Genomic DNA, 20,053 nt, shown 5'->3' on the forward strand with positions numbered 1-20,053 from the left:
TTCCCCACTCAATCTATCAAGACCCGAGCAGTTCTATTGGATATAGGATAAGAAACAGAGATAGGGAGCACAACAACCTATCTCTTCGTCAGATGCACTCCCCCGCTTATCTAAGCGACTCTGTACCCCGTTACCCTCTACAAGGCCATAGACCAGCAGAGGGAAAATGGGGAGTGGGTAAGGGTAAGGGTTTTTAAGAATAAACCGCAAGGGTCTAAAGGGAAAAAATATGAAATATAAGGTACTATATTTTAAGTAATCCTATCTACTATTCCTATATTCAAATAATGTATAAACTATTTTAAAAATACTTTATGAAATCCTATGTTATGTTATAAATATTAAAATAAAGAACTAAATGAATAAAGAACTAAATGAATAAATAAATAAATAAATAAATAAATAAATGAATAAATAGATAATTAAACAAAAGCCAGAGAGAAAAAGTGAGTTTTAAGTGTTGATTTAAAAACCCCCAGGGTCTGGGCCGACCTCACATGGAGGGGCAAAGTATTCCAGAGCCTAGGGCCAGCCGCTGCAAAAGCTTGATGCCCTCGGGTTTTAAGCCTGGTCTTAGGCACTATCAACAGCAGCTGATCAGCCGACCTTAAGGCTCTGCCTGGGGTGTAGCGATGGAGGAGTTCTGCTACACGGAGCCAGCCCATTTAGGGCTTTAAAAACAAATAAAAGGAGTTTAAAATCTATTCTGAACCGAACTGGAAGCCAGTGCACTGAAGCCAGAATTGGGGTGATATGGTCGCGCTTTTTATGGCCAGTGAGAAGACGTGCAGCTGCATTCTGAACTAGCTGCAGGCGTCTAATTGATGCCTGGTCCATACCCACATACAGAGCATTGCAGTAATCCAGTCTCGAGGTAACAAAGGCGTTAACAACCCTTTCTAGGTCTTTAAAAGATAAAAACGACTTGGTCTTAGCCAATAGTCGTATTTTGAAAAAGCAGGTCTTGACTACAGTGCTAACCTGCTTATCAAATTTAAAGGCGCTGTTGAAGGTCACTCCAAGGTTCATAACAGAGGGGAGGATATTTTTATTGAGGGAGCCCAGAATATCAACCGGGGAGACTGTTGGTTGGGGTCCAAAAAAGATGACCTCGGTCTTGCTCTCATTAAGGGTGAGCAAGTTTTGGCTCAGCCAGGATTTAATCTCTGTTAAGCAGTCCTTCAACTGCTGTAGTGAGTTGGCATTTTGATTGAGAGGCAGATAAATCTGTACATCATCAGCATAACAATGGAAGGGGATATTATGTTTTGTAAGAATTGAACCTAGGGGCAGTATGTACAATAGAAAAAGGATGGGGCCCAGAATCGAATTCTACACAAAGGATATATCCTAATGACTGGCAATCCCCTTTCAGTAGCGCCACATCCAAAGCTGTGCGACCATCAGTGTGTGTGTGTGTGTGTGTGTGTGTGTGTGTGTGTGTGTGTGTGTGTGTGTGTGTGTGTGTGTGTGTGTGTGTGTGTGTGTGTGTGTGTGTGTGTGTGTGTGTGTGTGTGTGTGCGTGGCTGTGTGTGTGTGTGTGTGTGTGTATCATCATTTAGGCAAATAAATTCTCATATTCAGACTTGAGAGTTTGGTCTTAACGGTGACTTCTGATGAGGATAAGGGAATAGCTCGAGAACATTTCCTCACTAATAGAATAACAAAGTGTGTGTGTGTGTGCGTGCGTTTGAGTATGTTGGTGTGTGTGCGTGCATGTCACTATGGCCCTGCAGCTCACCCGTTGTACCACTCCATTGTTGTTAAGTCTCTTCTATTCCTTGAGGTACCAATTAAACTACTAATCCTGCAACCCAGCCACCTTAGTGTGAGCGTTGCCTAATGCAGGGACATAAGGGCTCACATGCACACACACACTTCCACATCTACACTATCTGTGTCCTCGCTTCACTTATTTTCTTTCTTATTTTTCCCCTCTATCCTTCTTTCTTCCTTGCTTCTCTTTCACCTCCCTCCTTCTCTCCGCTCAAGAACATGGTTTTGGCGCTTCTATTAGAGCGACCTAATGAGGAGGTAGCATGAGCGCTCCCTTCTGAAGATGCGCAAAGCACGTACACACTGAAACGTACACACACGCCTGCTACAGTGTAGTCTGAATAGGAAGCCATGATTTGCATCTAGGCCAAGGCTGCTCCATTGTCAAACTCTCCTTGGAGTGCAGCGCTGCTTTTATTCCTCATATTCACAATATGATTTATACCGTTGCAATCATTCACTGTGGATCCAGAGGAGGTTAAGTGAAAAGGAGATTGTTGGGCGTAAAGATACAGAGTAATAAGGCACAATAGAATTAAACAGTAACCTTTTGCTGCTGCTTTTAAACAGAGAGGGGAGTTTCAGCTGAAAAACAGCTACCACTTCACATTAAGAAAAAGTTATGAAGTACATTTATGAAAGGTAAATCCCTTTGAATAGTTGGGTTGCGTTCAAATTGTCCGTTAAGCTTAGGAAGGTTCCTAGCGGAGTGAAATGAGATACCTCAGCGGCAGCCACAATAAGAGCTGGAAAAGAAAAGGAGAAAATGCTGTCAAGTGTAATGCACATTTTAATGTATGGTATAGATATATTCGCTTCCCTGTGTGTTAAGAGAGTCAGAAAGGTTCAGCAAAAAAGGTTGTATCTCTTTCCCTCTTGATCCAAGTATGTAACATCCATAAAAAAAACGGGCGAGTTCGGTTTCGGTTCATAAGTGATGTAGAAAGTTTAAATTTGACGTCATTTGTGGGTTGTATGGCATTAGCAATAAACCAACCACTGTGTTTTTTTGGCCACCAGTTTCAGCAGGATGTCTAAGAAGACTTGACCTGAAGACTTCTGAGTTGCCCGGTGGACATTGTGAAACGCATCTCTTCCACAGTGCTCACCATTACCATGGGGTTGCTCGGGTGGGGGGCGGAGAGACAGAAACACGTCCGGAAGGAGGCGTGGCCAGCAGCAGCTCATTTGCATTTAAAGCTACAGACACAGTGGGTATTTCTCAATCTCGAGTACGCTTGCTTGGTAGCACATGTCTTCCGAGCGTCTTGCTTCAGAAGCGAGGCAAGAATACTTCCTGGCATTCGGAAAACAAAGAGTGGAACAGGCTAGCAAGTGTGCAGGTGTGCTTCATATGAGCCACAGATTTGGGGAAATTGGTCCGTGCGCAAAGCATTGTGGGGATTTTAAGACCGCGGAATCTACACATGTGTAGCCTCGACATTTCTCCAAACGAAGTACGCCGGGCTCGGTAGATTTCCAAGTATGCTGGACATTGGAACAGTACTTTGGCGGCACTCGATGACGTAGTATGCTTGAAATAGTGGCTCTGGAGCAGCTTTACTCGCAATTGAGAAACACCCAGAATCAGCACTTTTGTAACAGGGCTGAAACAGAGGGGTTTATGGAATTGTATAATCCATAAGCATCTCGTAAACTTGTATTAACCATATCCCTTATTTCGGGAATCTAACCAAAAGCTCTTGAAAACATTGACTTTGAGACGAGGGAACCGGAAGTGAATTATCACATCTGTATTTAATATTCATTCAACAAACTATATATGCCTAAACCCTGTACCTTTTCCGTATATGCTCTTAAACTTGCAATTTATCTGTGAATGTTTTTAACAAACTTTATCTTTCCTTATATATGTAACAACTTTGACTATACTTTAACCCCATGCACTCCATTTACTCTATACTTTCTGGTTGGATGCAAACTGCATTTTGTTGTAATACGTGCAGTGACAATAAAGTTAAATCTAATATCGTCATATATACTTTCAGGGTTTAGGACTCATTCATGCTTCCTCTTTACTTGGTTAGAGAAGGTTAGAGGTTGGAGAATCTTCATTGTCTTGGTAGCAATCGGGTACCACAGGCCAAATGTAAACTTAATCAGGTAAGCATGGCATTTTTAATAAACCTACCAGAGAAAAAGCATCCTTACTAAGAAAGGTCAATGAGCTCAAATCCTAACAAACACAACAGAGTTGGACAATAAGAAAATCCGGATTGACTTAATCAAAAATACCAAATCACAACAGAGGGATTAAAACCGATTCCAGTTTGGCATGTCAGGGAGTCATGAAGTTGGTGTATCAACGACCCTAACCCTACACCAACTTACAAAAAAAAGACCCAAAGGTTAAGGTAAATATGTGGCATTTGTTTCCTTGGTTACAGTAGCACAGGCGTTATTTTTTATTCCCTGCTTTTATTCTTCTTTCACGGCGCCCTTTCTGTTTGCCTTTATATTTTTATCCTCCACAGATTTAGATAAGGCCATTCATGCTTTCATTGCATCTCATCGCAGCACCTGTGTTCCTATTTCTGCCTCACTTTAAAGTCACTTTGCGCTCTACAGCTCATTTAGGATGCAGCAGTAAGTATTTGTACGCTGTTGCACAAAGGCAGCATAATATTCCCTAGACGTGCCTCTGTTTCTGGTTAGCATGTAGATTTAGACATTATTTTATGGGATTATTTCTTAGAGACAAGATAGAAGAATTTCATTTTATCCTATTTTTTGTTTCTACAAAAAGCAGGTATTTCGAAAGTGTGATTAAAGATCAGTGAAAGCCGCTGCTGCTCACAGATTCGACATGAAATAGGTTGTCTAACGTGTATAAAAATAGTCGTTTACTGATTAAATCTTCACTGCTGAGAAACCACAGCTGCAAAATATAGATCAAGTCTTGCGCCGGCGGAAAGTAGAGCGATTTCTTTCCTCCTCAACAAGGGGAAGGAGTTCTTAGTGAAGCACGACAAACACAGTAACCCTGGTGAAGGCCACTGCTGTGGGAGGATTTTAATATAAAAGCTTGTCAAACTCTTCCTCGTGCCTAGCTGAATTCTTTATATTTCACCTTCTTTTCAATTCATGCAACTCATTTGGGCTGAGAGGCTCTGGCAATTTTTGTTTTACCTTTGAGTACTTCAACCTTGGACGGAATAGTCACGAAGCTTTATGAGATTTCTGCAGTAATTGGAAAAATACCACATAAATTATGTTTTAAAAACAATCTCTGATATAAAAGATGACATTTAATGAAATACATTTCTTAAAGGTTCTCTGGTAGTTAGGCACCAAAATGGCTTCTTTTAATGAATGATGTAGTACTGTAGTCAGAGGTGGAAGAAGTACTCAGATTTTGTACTTGAGTAAAAGTAGAATTACCAGAGTGTAGGAATACTCTGTTACAGTAAAAGTCCTGCAATCAAAATGTTACTCAAGTAAAAGTACAAAAGTATTAGCATCAAAATAAACTTAAAGTACCGAAAGTAAAAATACTCATTTTGCAGATTGGTCCATTTCAGAATAATATATATGATATGTTTTATAATGATTGATCATTAGTGATGTCAAAGCTGGTAAAGGTGCAGCTAGTTTGAATGACTTTGTATACTGCAGGGTAGCTTGTGGATTTACTCCAGGTGGAACTAAAGTCTGGTTTAAGAGTTGATCATATTTAACATCATTCATCCACATCTGTGAAGTAACTAAATAAAGGCAGTGTAGTAAAAGTACACAATTAACTTCTGAATTGTAGTGGAGTAGAAGTACAAAGTAGCAAACAAATCAAATACTTAAGTAAAGTACTTCAAAATTGTACTTAAGTACACTACTTGAGTAAATGTACCTAGTTACTTTACACTACTGACTGTAGTGTGAAAAATAAAACATATTATATTTTTTTAAATCAATGTTTGGCTTATTTTCCTGTGTGTGTTGAAGCGCTAGCCAATAGAAGCAAGTGTTACATAGTGATGTCATTATGTTACTGAAGTAGTCCAATGGAGGCATTTCAGGCAGGGTGCAGTGTTTGGAGAGAAACCCCCTCTGCAGGTAACACAGGGATTGTAGCCTTTGCAGACTATAACATAGGAAAAGGTCAACCCCAGATAGCCAAATAGGGCCCCTTTAGCACCACACCAGCACAAACATGATTATAGGTGGAACAAAAAAAGATCTGGCATACTGGTGCTAAAGGCTTCACATGTTAAGGTCATTAATCATTCTGCCGGCAAAATATTACCAAACTTTTTCACCAAAGACTTAAGGAAGTTGTTGGGAGAATACTGTTTAAACTACATTGTAAAGACAGAAAGTTAATAGTTTAGGAGGGTATAAGATATTAGTAAGAATGCAGAGTGTGTCTAAGAACAATGTTTTTCCTCTGTGCTCTCGTTGAGCGCTCCTGCTCAACTAGAACTTATCAAACACATATCAATATTTCACTCTTAAATCTGTCCTGTCATCCTGCTTTTGCATATTCATTTACTCCAGCGCAATTCCTGACCCTAAAGTTTAGAAACTCGTCTCTAATTTGTTCTTTTCATACATATACTTATCCCCATAATGCAAGGTGCAGACTGTCGGTGCAGTTGGACAAACTGTACTTTATCCTTAGTGTTCCATAGTATCTTTGTTTTACTCTTTTCTGTCCTCCGTACTTGTTCTCTATTGCCTTCTTTTAGTTTCCCTACAGCTAAATGTGTGAAATATTGCCTCAGATGTCAATATATGCATCCTCTAACCCAGAGCTATGAAGCTTAGTCGACACCCAGTTGACCATATTGTTGCCTACATTAATTTCAAGTCAAATAAACTCTGAAAAGCAGTTGAGAGCTGGGATTTGGAGGTTTTGGGTTTGTCAGCAGCAGCAGCGTGTTAGCAGCAGAGCAGACGTCCTCTCAGGAGCTTTTATTGTTGTAAAGCAGCTGGCTGTCTGTCAGCGTCCTCCCTGTGTTTCTGCTGTCTTTGTACCACCTGTGACTTGAGCAAAGACCCACACACCTATACACACACACTCGCACACACTGCAGGATAACACACACAACTCAACCAATACACACCCCAAAAAACTGCACCACTGCACATGGCACCATCTCTCTCTAGCTTTCTGGCTTTTATTATCCTCTTGCTGGCTGTATAGACAATAGACACACTCGCATACAGTACACACACACACACACACACACACACACACACACACACACACACACCACACACAACACACACACACACACACACACACACACACACACACACACACACACACACACACACACACACACACACACACACACACACACACACACACACACACACACACACACACACACACACACACACACACACACACTTAGCCTACACTGAAAACAGCCAGATGTTGGCCCCCCCTCCCCCCCTCCATCAGCTTCTCCTCCTGCAGCAGTCAGAGGTGGATGGCTAGACTCAGGGGGGCTTTTTATGTTCGCCAGCTCTATATTACATCCTTTCAAAAGTTGACTTAACCTTTGCATTGTGCAAAAACAGGAGCCTGTATATTTTGCTATTCAAATGTAATATTGTCTTTTGAAGACGTAGTGTTAAACCTAACTAAGTTGCTATCCATTCATTACCACAAACATGCATTCACGTTTTATTACTTTCTGGTCAAAAGGTCTCATTTATCTTGCTGAATTATAAACAAAACAAATAATAAGAAAAAAAGTTCAAATATTACCCTAAGATAATTGTGTTCCTCTAGTCTAGGACATGTCTCCATGCTCTAATGTTCAAAAAGGTCTTTATTTTTCTCATGCTGCCTGTGCTGCAGCACCTCTTTTCACCCTCTGTCTGAAACCAGAGCCCAGTCTGCTCTGATTGGTTAGCTGGCTGGCTCTGTTGTGATTGGTCAACCATTTATATTTGTCCCATCCCGTAACATGTGTTGGAGAGCTACCCAATAGAAAGTGCTCCATTCAGACGCAACAGACTCACTGACAATACATTAGATCTCTGTTTTTCCTGGGTAGAAACATTTAGTATGAAGTATCACACCCTTAATTACTTACATTAAAACAAGCACTTTGCAAAGCTTCTGCTCTGTTAATGAATTAAATAAATTGTACTGTGGTTAAAGAGACAGTCCAGAACTATTTTAAGATGTTTCCAAGATCTGAAACAAATCCAGTTTTTCTTATTCTTTGACATTGGCTGCAGTAAGGTATCTACCAATGCGTATAGTGCTGTAAAAAGGTAATTAGAGGGTAATCATTGAAAACCCCAAACTGTGATTGAAAGACAAATACTTTAAAAAAAACATTTCTGTCACAGTAAGTCATTCAAATATTGTTTTAGTTTTTTAAACAATAACTGAGAAGTATCCCAGCATAATATATTGCATTGCATGCTTCGTGGAAATTATGCAATTAATAGTAAAACCACAACCTTTGGATTATTTACTTTTCATTCAGGTACTACAGTTCTATATCGTCATTCTTATGCATTGTCCATGGCACGGCTAAAAGTACTTCTGAGTCTTAAAAAAAACACACAAATAATAACACAGTTCTCAGCCAGAAAAACTCCTACAACAATGGTTAGCTGACAGTTTTAGCCTGCTATAATAAAGTGAGCTGCTAGAAGTCAAAAGTATAAAATGGGAGCAAAAACAAAAGATTTGGGATTATATTTTCAGGTTGCTGTTGGATGTAACTTACATATTGACATTTTTTATTTAGCTTACTTTTCATACTTGTTCAATTATTTTCGTATTAAATATTATATAAACATAGAAAAGCATGTACCTGTACCAGCATATTGACTCAGAGTGCCTGACGCTGCAAGGGCAGGAGTTAACGGGTGCTTCACTTCACTGACTTTCACTGCAGCTACTCCTGAGATTTTCCTCATTTAACTATCAACAACCTCAGTCTCCAGTTTCCCTTGGCAACAAATTCACCCGTCTTATTCAAAACGTATTTGCTTCATTGTCATGGGTCAAGATCACCAACTTCCTACTTTCAAGTTGGTGGTTGTTCTCAGGTAGGAGGGGCAGTAGATGGAGCCTCTGATTAGTTGCAGCAGCATGGGGGCAGAGGCAGCTTGAGGCTTTCTTCCAGGCAAAACATATATACATCCTGCAGCAAGTATTGTATGCTTTGGATAAAGTTACTGAATGTAATGTAAGCAAGCCCCCAGGAAGTGCTGTCGCCGCTGAAGCAAATTTTCGCAGTGGCCAAAACAAAACAAACATTTCCAAGAAAGCTTGACAGCGGCTCTTCTTCCTGCGCAGGCTGAGGAGGTTCAAAATGGATTCCAGGATACTCTGCAACTTCTACAGAGTATCCTGACTGGCTGCATCACGGCCTGGTACGGCAGCTGCACCGCCCTTAATCGTAAGGCTTTACAGAGGGTGGTGAAAACTGCACAGAACATCACCAGGACGGAGCTGCCATCCATGGAGGACCTTTACTCCCAGCGGCTCAGGAAGAAATCCCTCAGGATTATAAAAGACCCCCATCACCCCAGCCACAAACTGTTCTGCCTGCTGCCGTCAAGCAGGCGTTACCGTAGCATCCTGACAAGAACAACCAGATTCAGTGACAGCTTCATCCCGCAGGCAATAAGACTGTTAAACAACTGAACTGCTGAAACAATTTCACAACATTCATCTTCTACTTAGTAATGTTGTTGGAATGCTGATAACAGCATTCCAACTAAATGTTATTCTACAGACGAAAAGTTTATTAGTATTCCGCCGACTTATTTTGCCGCGCTTCTTCTCCCGCATTGAACATCGCAGAAACTCCGTTCAAACATCAAAACGTTCAGCTCAGTCGGGAATCGATGGCTATTACTTTTCTCATTCATAACTTTCATAATTCCAGAGATACATCCCATAATACATCACATTTTTAACATTGAAGTCAATGGAGAAAATCTTCAGACTTCAACAAATCTTCATGCGACTTCAACTGCTAACTGTTCATTCATACTTTCACTCAGAAACCTCATTCTAACTTTAAAATGTTACACATCTTTCTGACATTATTCGTGTAACACAACTTTTAAATCAGATTTTTACTTTTAGAGATATTAAACATTGTTCAGACCTTGTTTTAGAGGTTTTCTTCAGATTTTAACATTAACTAGAGTGCGTGATGTCACAGCTAGAGGGTAGGCCATCTTGAAATTTGCCTTCATATCTTTTTTTAAAACTGCCATAATTCCCAAACTCTACATTCCTGAGACATAGTTTTTCATGACAAACGTAGGAAAACATCTCGTAGCTTGAAAAATGACAAATAATTGAGCAAAAAATAATTAAACAAAATGCCTCTTGAGGGCATGAAGTGACAAGAACGTTCAACATTCCTCCATTAAAGCAGGAGAGTAGTCGGCGGGACCTCCAACGGGACTGGACATAGGGTTGGCAGGACCCCCAGCAGAACCTCCAACGGCACTTCAGTAGGGACTTGAATTGGGACTTGAGTAGGAACTTGAGTTGGGACTGGAGAGGGAACTCGAGAGGGGGCTTGAGAGAGGACTTGAGAGGGCATTTGAGAGGGAACTCGAGAGGTGACTTGAGAGGGAACTCGAGAGGTGACTTGAGAGGGAACTCGAGAGGTGACTTGAGAGGGAACTCGAGAGGTGACTTGAGAGGGAACTCGAGAGGTGACTTGAGAGGGAACTCGAGAGGTGACTTGAGAGGGAACTCGAGAGGTGACTTGAGAGGGAACTCGAGAGGTGACTTGAGAGGGAACTCGAGAGGTGACTTGAGAGGGAACTCGAGAGGTAACTTGAGATGGAACTCGAGAGGTGACTTGAGATGGAACTCGAGAGGTGACTTGAGAGGGAACTCGAGAGGTGACTTGAGAGGGAACTCGAGAGGGAACTTGAGATGGGACTGGAGATGGGACTAGAGATGGGACTAGAGGAGGGACTTGAGAAAGGAATTGAGTAGGGACTAGAGAAGGGACTAGAGAAGGGACTAGAGAAGGGACTAGAGGGGGAACTCGAGAAGAGACTAGAGAGGGGACCAGAGAAGGGACTAGAGAAGTGACTAAAGGAGGGACTGGAGAAGGGACTAGAGAAGAGACTAGGGAAGTGACTAGAGATGGGACTAGAACTGGGGCCGGGACCATGGCTGCTGGGGCCAGAACTGGGTCTGGAACCATGGCTGCTAGGGACAGAACTGGGTCTGGAACCATGGCTGCTGGGGCCGGAACTGGGGCCAGAATCATGGCTGTAAGGTCCGGTTCTGGAGCCGGAAACATGGCTGTAAGGTCCGGTTCTGGAGCCGGAAACATGGCTGAATGGGCCGGCTCTGGAGCCGGAATTGAATACAGAATCATGGCTGTAAGGTCCGGTTCTGAAGCCAGAAACATGGCTGCCGGTGCTGGAATCCTGGTCTTGCGTTTGCTTCCATGCTGCCTTGAAGCCTTGTGGAGGCTCAGAGGTCCTCCAAAAGCCAGACGAGACCCAGCGAAAGGGTCCTTGAAAGGAGCCTTGTTGGGAACTGTGGCCGGCAGGGGGCTAGCATGCCAGGGGCTAGCAGGCCGGGAAACAGGTTTGACCTCAAAGCTACCGAAAAAGTCCTCCACCCACTCGGGAAGTAACTCCTTTAACCAGGGCCTTGAGGTTACTTCTTGGCGTGCCGTTGAGATAATTGACTGCCTTTCTTCACTACTGGAGGCATATCAACAGTCGTTTTTAAAGCACATTAGGTTGTACGTCACCTCGTACAGGTTGTCTGCTGGGTTCATCTTTTGGTTGGTTGGTTCTGTTACGGTGAGTGAAGCAGGCAGGACCCAAATGCAGAAAAAACTGAAAATACCTTTATTTCAAGGATATGGCACACGGACAATCAGAACACTCACCGGTGAACACAGTCACAGACAAACGACGAACCAACACTGAACACAGGAAGAGACAAGACTAAATACAGGGAGGGGTAATCACAAGACCAGAAACAGCCGGGCAGGGGAGGAGAAACACAAGGGCCACAGGTGAACACAATCAGACAACTAGACACACCAGGGAAACTAACGACAGGAGGAAAAACACAGGGAAAAGGACCAGACAATATACCAAGAGGAAAACATGACAGGGACAACAGCAAAACACCCAAAACAAGACATACAAAACGTGACATAACACAATAATCGTAACAGATTTGGGCTGTGGCTTTCGCCTGAAGTCGATGATTATTTCTTGGGTTTTTGCTGTGTTAAGTAGGAGGTTGTTTTCTGAGCACCAGGTGACTGCTTGATGGATCTGAGTGAGGTATTGTGTTTCATTATTATTTGAGATGAGTCCTGTTATTATTGTGTCATCTGCGTATTTATATATGTTGACTGTGGGGTGCTGAGATGTGAGTTGGTTTGTGTAGAGTGAGAATAACCAGGGGGATAGGACACAGCCTTGTGGAGCTCCTATACTGAGGTGCAGAGGGAGAGATGTGGAGTTATTTATTTTGACCCGTTGTTGTCTGTTCCAGAGGAAGCTGTGGACCCAGTGACAGATGCAGGGGTCAGTGTTCATGTCCATTAGTTTATTGAAGAGTTTTTCCGGGTTGATGGTGTTGAAAGTGGAGCTGAAGTCCAGGAACAAGATGCGGGCGTAGGTGTTGGGGGATTCCAGGTGTTGTAGAGCGTGATGGATTGCCAGGTTGACAGCGTCATCCACGGATCTGTTGGTTCTGTAAGCAAATTGATATGGATCCATGAGGGGGGAGGTGCTGGTTTTTAGGTGCCTGAGAATGATGCGCTCAAATGATTTCATCGCCACAGATGTGAGGGCTATGGGTCTGTAGTCATTGAGGCAGGATATTTTATTAGACTTGGGTACAGGGATGATAGTGGGTTCCTTAAAACAGTGAGGAACTGAACACTGGCATTATAAGTATCATAAGGGGACATAACGGTTGCTATACGCTGTTATTTGACATTTGCTGGAGGAGTTAGTGAACATCCCATTAGGCTTAACACGAGCAACCTCTGTTGCAAACAGAATTGTATGCCAAACTGTTATTCTAAGGTTCCATTGACACAAAGCAGTAATAGACATAACAAATCAAATATGATCTATAGATGATGATTTGTGTCTAGACGCCATACATCTGTTAAGAAAGTGCGAACGTGGAATGCTATTCATAATATTTATGCAGAATTATATGTTTTTTTGTGTTTAGTTGCTTCAAGTGTTTCGTGTCAAGCACTTTTTGAACAGAGCCATCTGCTTCTGCTTCCTCCCCCAGCCCTCCTTTTTTCTTCTTTTTCTTTACACTTAACCAGCATTTCCTCAGAGACAACTTAGCCAACACATTCTTGATGAGAGGAAGAATTAGCAGCCTATTACGGTCCAATAGACTTTGGAGCTTGAAGGTTACTGGAATGAAGTTTAATGCTGTGATTTACAGAAAAAAAGATGTTTATATCCAACAGATCCTTTGTAAGATTAACTTCCTTCTGTCTCTGCTTCATCATCGTTCCCCCCACTTTAATCTTTCCTTTTTACTGTTTTTTCGCCCTCGTTGTAACTCCTCAGGTATGAGAAAGTGTTTCAAATGGATGGATATAACACAGCAATGGTTCAACAGCACACAGTTGATGACAGCTTTTCCATTCCCTAAACTAATGAAGGTTCTTGGCAACTGCAAAGAGAAGTCATGGGAGCAAACCAATAGATTGAATTAGATTTACTCAGTGGAATGATTGGTGTTTCACTGGTCACTGCATCTCCATCAGTTATTTGCAGAGCTGTCTATGGAGATCTTCATTAGTTAATCATGTGAGCATGCACTAGCCAGGGAAGTCATGTGTCTCGAGGAGATTATTGATGTGTGGATGTGGTTTGATCATACATGAAGCGCAAATTAAAGGCCAGTTGGATGTTTAAGATAAACATGGCACATTCAATATACAAGGTTGGTGCAGACATTGGTGGTTTGCATGAAATATCTGTGCACTTTTCCAGTTATGTAACATCACGTCATTTTGCCAGGTTTTGTTTACTCATTACATGGTTAGTCATTAATCATGTTTATGTTATACACTGATGGGTACATCACTTCATCTGCCCCCTTCTTACCCTGATGCGCCCATCACTCTGGAACAGGGTAAATCAAGGTTCATTGATTTGGTTTTAATAATGAGTTGGACAGTTCTTAACCCAATTTTAGTAGTTTCAGCAATCTCCTTAGTTGTTTTCTTTGCTTGATGCAGGCCAATAAGGAGTCAAGTTTATTTAGTCTTATGGTTTAGCATGTTGCCTTTGCCACGTTTTGTCTCTGAAAGAGTGATTTTTGTTATACTTTGTTTTCTTCTTTATAAATGCTTTTAGATTTTAAAACTTCGTCTTGAGCCGTTGCATTTGAGGCCAAGTATGTTTGTCCCCTTCCTGGCATGTTTGAACTTCCAACTTGAACTTCCTTGAAAGGTAGAGTAGGTAAGAATGGAGAAACCAGCTCGAGTGCGCTAGAATTTGAAAGTGCACAACCGAAAGAAATCTGCCCCTTCCTTCAGACTTCCTTACAGAGCCCCTCCTCCAACACACACGAACGCGCACATGACCAATGAGGGCACGAGATAAGTTTGTGCACAGATGGAAGGCTGACAGGCAGGTAGGCCATCCAGTTATTTTAGCCGGGCCGGCTAAAATGATTGGTCGTGCTTTTTACAGCGCCACGGCTTCCACAGATGACATTTTTTTATGTATTCATTGTCAAAGCATTTAATATATTCATTGCTATCGGGATGTTGAGAGCATTCCATGGAATATAACAAAAAGTGTTTCTGAAGGGAATTACCTACCCCACCTTGAAGTGTTCCAGGTGCACCATGCCCAAAAATGTGAAAAAAAACAAACATGGATGACCGTGACAAAATAACAAGTATTGCAGCCTTGTATAATATATTCACCTACAAGTAGTTGTATTATTTGTAACCTTGTTGTATTAATTTCCGAGATATGAATAGGTGTTGCCCTTGCATTCAGCTGGCTTTAGAATATAGCACTGAAAGCCCTTCATTTACATTTGTGCAAATATATTCTGCCATGTGTCTGCCACCCGTGCTCCTGCCCTTGGCATTAATTAAGCTCTTTTATTTAAACATAGACCCATAAATATATCAGCCTACACATTCACTGTGTTCCCGTCTAGCTGCATAGGTGGTTTTAAAAATCTGTAAATGTTGTTCATTTCTTCCTGTTGGTAACTGTTCTTACTTGGGCACAGTGCTTCTTTGGACTAAAGGCTAATATCAACATGATAACCTGTGCATAACGATAGACAAACAATCAGATGTTTAGCAAGCTATAATGTTTTAGCTTGATTTACTTGACAGTCCCCTATCTATTCCTAATTTTTAGATTATCTGTTTCCTGTTTCATTTCGATTTTATCTGCATCGAACTTGCAGTGTTTTCCCGCCTTTTTCATTGTTTGTCCAGGCCTCATTAGTTCCACCTGTTCCCCATCAGCCCTGCAATCCCCTGACCTGCTGTACACCTGCTGTTTATCCCGTCATTAGTTTTGCTTGTATTTAAGTCCTGGGCTGAAGTCCAATAGTCCATTTAGCTTAGGAACCTTCCTAACGGAGTGAAATGACCCGGAAGTCCCTCAGTGGCAGCCATGATAAGTGCCGTTCGAATTCTCTAGATCAGTGGTTCTCAAATGGGGGTACGCGGACCCCTAGGGGTAAGTTGGAGTACTGCAGGGGGTACGTGAGATTTATTTTATGTTAATGAAAAAAAACATAAGTAATGCATTTAAACAAACTACTAATAGTAGATGAACTACTTTATTCAAAAGTTGACAGTAATTCTGGATAATAAAATGGGGAAAATAAACGCGGTGCTCTCTTTTCCTCTCCCTCTCCTGACAGCCCGTCAGTCTCGTGCAGCTCGCTGAACCTGTAATAGGTGACCCGACAGTAATAAATATAATAAATATATGTATTACTAGTTTAGCTAGTTCAAGAGTAGATCAACTAGCTAAGTGTGTTAGGTCTAACTCTTATTGTATTTAATGTTGCTCCACTCAACGGTCCGTCACAGCGGGGGAGCTGTGATCATGCAGAGCTGCGTGTTCTCCGTCAGCAGCAGCTGATCTGATCTGATCTCTCTCTCGCATCCGGTTAGACTTCACTCCCATTTATGTCCAAATCTATCAGATCTAGCTAGTTCTATTTAATGATATGACTGCCTGCTTATCAAAGGACACCTAAACAATAAGCGTTGCGTTATGGCGTGTGGCCGCAGAGTATAGCGCAGTATTATGCATTATGTTTATATGAGGGGTCAAAATCCCATGCTCATAAAATGCTCATATATTTTTTTCTCTTCATTCCCCACGCCCCAAAAATAAATAAATAAATAAACCAATTTTAGGAAAAGTAAGGAAGTTTGAGCAGTGTGGGTTTTATATGAACAGAGTTACACATATTTCAAAACGTGAAGTGTAATAACTGCAGTTTGCCTCCCTGTCAGAATGACAAAGATCCTCAGTGAAGCACAAGCCCATGTTTCTCACTACATTGTAAGTACAACTTATTAAAAAGATCAGTTCAATGCAACTAATGTCGTCTTAGTGTTATTGCATGATGTTGAAATTGATTTGCCATGAATTTAGTGATGGATTGTAAACATTTGAAATGTAGCATTTAAGTGTTTCTCAGTTACAATGTTGTTGTTTTAATAAATCAGACACTGATGGTGCAGCACTATACTGTACCTCTTTATATAGGCATTTTGTCCTTAAATAGTTTTTAATTCAGTTTTTTTTCAAAGGGGGTACATTATTATATTATATTATATAGTACGGGAGGTGTGTGGCGCAGTGGATAGAGCCTTGTTGTTGGGATCAGGGGGTCACAGGTTCAAACCCCACTGCAGTTAGCATGTCGTTGTGTCCCTGGGCAAGACACTTCACCCCAAATTGCTCCTGTGGGGATTGTCCACAGTATTGAGTATGTAAGTCGCTTTGGATAAAAGCGTCTAACAAGTGACATGTAATGTCATGTAAGATGTAATTATTGAAAAAAGTTTGAGAACCACTGCTCTAGATGAAAGGAAAGGGGGTTTCAAACTTCCTTTATAACCTCCTTTAGCTTAGGAACCACTGGACCTCCCTTGACGAAAGGAGAGGAGAAAATGCTGCCCCACAATGCCTTGCAGCCGCAGCATTTGCCATCACAACAGTCGGCCGTTCACGGAAACAACCGATTATGACCGAGAAATGATATCATGAAAGTTACGGTGCTTATTAAGCATTTTAAAACGTAGGTGGTAAGTTGCCACAAGTGCTTTGTTTTGAACGTTCATCAGTATTATAATCAAAAAGAGAAATATGAACGTTAGTTTTTACTGAAATGATCAAATAAAGTCAACATTTCACAGTCTTTACTGAGCTGTGTGGGGTTTGTTCAACTTTTAAAAGATGTTTGAATGGTGATATACACAGTGATAGATGGTAAGGACTAACGTTTATAATAAATACATTTATGATTTTAAGATATTTTCATAGTTCATACAATCATACGTATTGGGATCATTTGTATTAATGTGGACCGGAGGGAGAGGGTGACGAGCATAAGTTTCACTTTCCTTTTTTATTTCAATTCCAACTTTGGTCATGAAGAATATGTTTCTCTGTTGTCCACGTTCATAAAGCATAAAGCAACAGCATCAGAGCACGGTGCAGAGTCTCTAGATGAGTTTACAGTAGTCCCTCGTTCTTATTAAACATCCATGTTGTAGTCCGCTGTATAGAAAACTGTAGTTTCCATAGTTTCCCCACAGCAGCAGACGCACATTCATGACGTCCGCTGGCGCATCATAAACACGTCGGATAGTGAAAGTGCATTCGGATTCTCTAAAGTACCGCAGTCTCTTCTCCTAAGTCCTTTTGAATTCTCCTATCCACTATCCCTTAACCCCGTGACGTTTCACTCAAATGTCAAGGAATAGGAGATAGGGTTAGACGTTAGGAGCTGATTTTTGGATTATCCGACCGCAACCCTGGTTTTCTGTTCCAGTCATTGTTGTAGGCATTCTTGGACTCTTGTATGCCGTTTAAACATGAATTTCTGTACCTTTGTTTGTCTGGAAATTATAATGTTTCTCTGTTAGAACTAAGTTCCTGTTACTTGCAGTCTCCTGCATTTAGGTCCACCCCAGCTCCACTTCCTGTGACAGACAGATTGTTCTTAGGCAGGATGGTACTTTGAGCTGAATGCTGAAATCAGCATGCTAACAATCCGATGTTTAGCAGGCTATAATGTTTGGCTTCATATCATCTGCTGTAGCATGTTAAAAATACAAAGTAATGCTGAGTCTGATGTGAATGTCTTTAGTTTTGAAAAATAAGGACGCTGGGTGCAGAGTGCATGTGGTCTTTAGGTGACCACATGCACTCTGTTTTCATTGGAAACAATTGAATAAAGACGCTGGTTCTCAGGAAAAGCACTATGTGGACACAGGCTCTTAAGGTGTCCTTAATTGTCTCTTAATCCCTCTTCTCTTCATTTTATTTTCTTCAGGTCATGGGACGACTTCCATGACTGTGCCAACATAGCGATGGCCGGCTGTCCAGATGAAGCAGCAGCGGTCTGGGAATCTCTCCGCCAGGAATCTAAGAAGATGCAGTTCTCCGGAAACCTGTACGACATGTGCTCCAGACGCAACCTCCACCCAGTGGCCTCGGTGTCCCCGCACGGCCCCCCCAACAAGGAGGAGATCAACCAGGAGTCTCTAAGAGCGTGCACTGATCATCTGGGAGGCTGTGTCCACCTTCTCATGCTCCTGGCTCCTCTTGTGCTGCTGTCGCTTTGGATGTAGCTACCCCAAAGACTCGTGTGAATAGATATACACTTTGTGTATTTCTTCTTTCACAAGTCCATAGACTTTCCACAGTTGTTTCCCCCTCTGCTCTGCCAGTGGTTGTATATTTCTGACTGCATGTTAGTCCGACAGCCTTTTTGATAATGTATCTTTAAACTGCCTGTGCTGTTTCATGCATATTCTCTGCCTTTCAAGTATCTTCTTTATTGAAAAAACAGAAAATGAGATGCGAAACCACTTTGCAAACCGACCTGAAACACACATAGTTAAACAGATCCATACAGCAACATTATGTCATCTGTCTTTATCGCCTATCCCCCAACATCTATAGTTAGTTTCTTTATATTAGTTTATCTTCCTCAATGTAATAAGAGGGACATAATAACGTCCTACTTGATAAACCCTAAATGATGAATAGGCTAGATGCCACAACCAGCTAAACTCATACATTTATCAGCTTGAAAGTATGAAATATTTGATAATTATGTAAATCTAACATGCCCGGCCTGTTACTACCTAGACCGCTGTTTGACTTAAGTGTTGCAAAAAGTCTCCGATTGGCAAACGTTTGACCTTCCCTTCTGGTCCTTGATTGCCTATGCAGAAGCCCCAGTTTCTGTCACCAACAAGAGGAAAAACCTAAACTAGAAAATGTTCTGAAATGTGACACACAAAGCCAAAAAAAGCACCCGTGCCCAATAGTGTAAATAGTGTCTGCAATGTTTTTTGTCTTAGCCCTTGGACAAATGTCCTTGGTGGTTTTAATTATATTGAGTCAACCTCTTCCTGCGTTTTTAGTCAGGTTTTAGTTTACTCTGATCATTTTTGTCTTATCTTGGTCAAAGAAACCATGATATTTTAGACTTCCTTCTCAGCTTATGTTGAACATTTCAGTCAATCTAGTCTAAAAATAAAATACTACCTTGCTTTTTTCCCCAAGCCCTGTTGTTTCAATTAGTAAGAAAGTAACGCATAGTCCTCCGGATTGTGCTCATTGTGTGCAGCTGTAGTATAGTTTTTGGACAAGCACAGGAAACGGAGCTGCTGTATTCAAGAGAAAATAAACTCTATAATAATTATCCTCCTCTTTGTTTGTGAGAGATGTTGGTAAAGTTTTTTTTTTTATATAATGCAATTTAGTCTGTTTTTGTCAACAATATGGCATGTCGTCACATTTAGTGTTTTATTGTCGTCACTGCCATCTGGTCATCACTTCGTCTCAGCCATGCTTGTTAAGCCGTAACCTATTTCAAATCTCATCCCAAATGAGATCTTTATTCAACCAGACTTACTCCTCATAACAGATGTTTTGATTTAAGAGACTCACCAATAATAGCTCTTCATAACCTTTTGTGTTTGCTAGCAATTCACAAATATCACACGGAGATCCATCTGGTATAATGAGTCGAGATAAGTCATGTTGTTACGTCCCCACTAGG

General features: G+C 41.4%; 1 protein-coding gene across 1 annotated transcript in view; it reads left to right on the top strand.

Moving 5' to 3' along the window:
• nrn1la (neuritin 1-like a) overlaps positions 1-19,693 on the top strand; it is a 117,747-nt gene extending 98,054 nt beyond the window's left edge. Inside the window, exon 3 of the mRNA XM_034205941.1 lies at positions 18,314-19,693. Within this exon, the coding sequence (XP_034061832.1) occupies positions 18,314-18,611 (298 nt within the window). The 3' untranslated portion in view covers positions 18,612-19,693. The remainder of the gene's footprint in view (positions 1-18,313) is intronic.
• Positions 19,694-20,053: the final 360 nt, after the last annotated feature.

Source organism: Gymnodraco acuticeps, unplaced genomic scaffold (assembly GCF_902827175.1).
Source record: "Gymnodraco acuticeps unplaced genomic scaffold, fGymAcu1.1, whole genome shotgun sequence".
NCBI lineage: Eukaryota > Metazoa > Chordata > Actinopteri > Perciformes > Bathydraconidae > Gymnodraco > Gymnodraco acuticeps.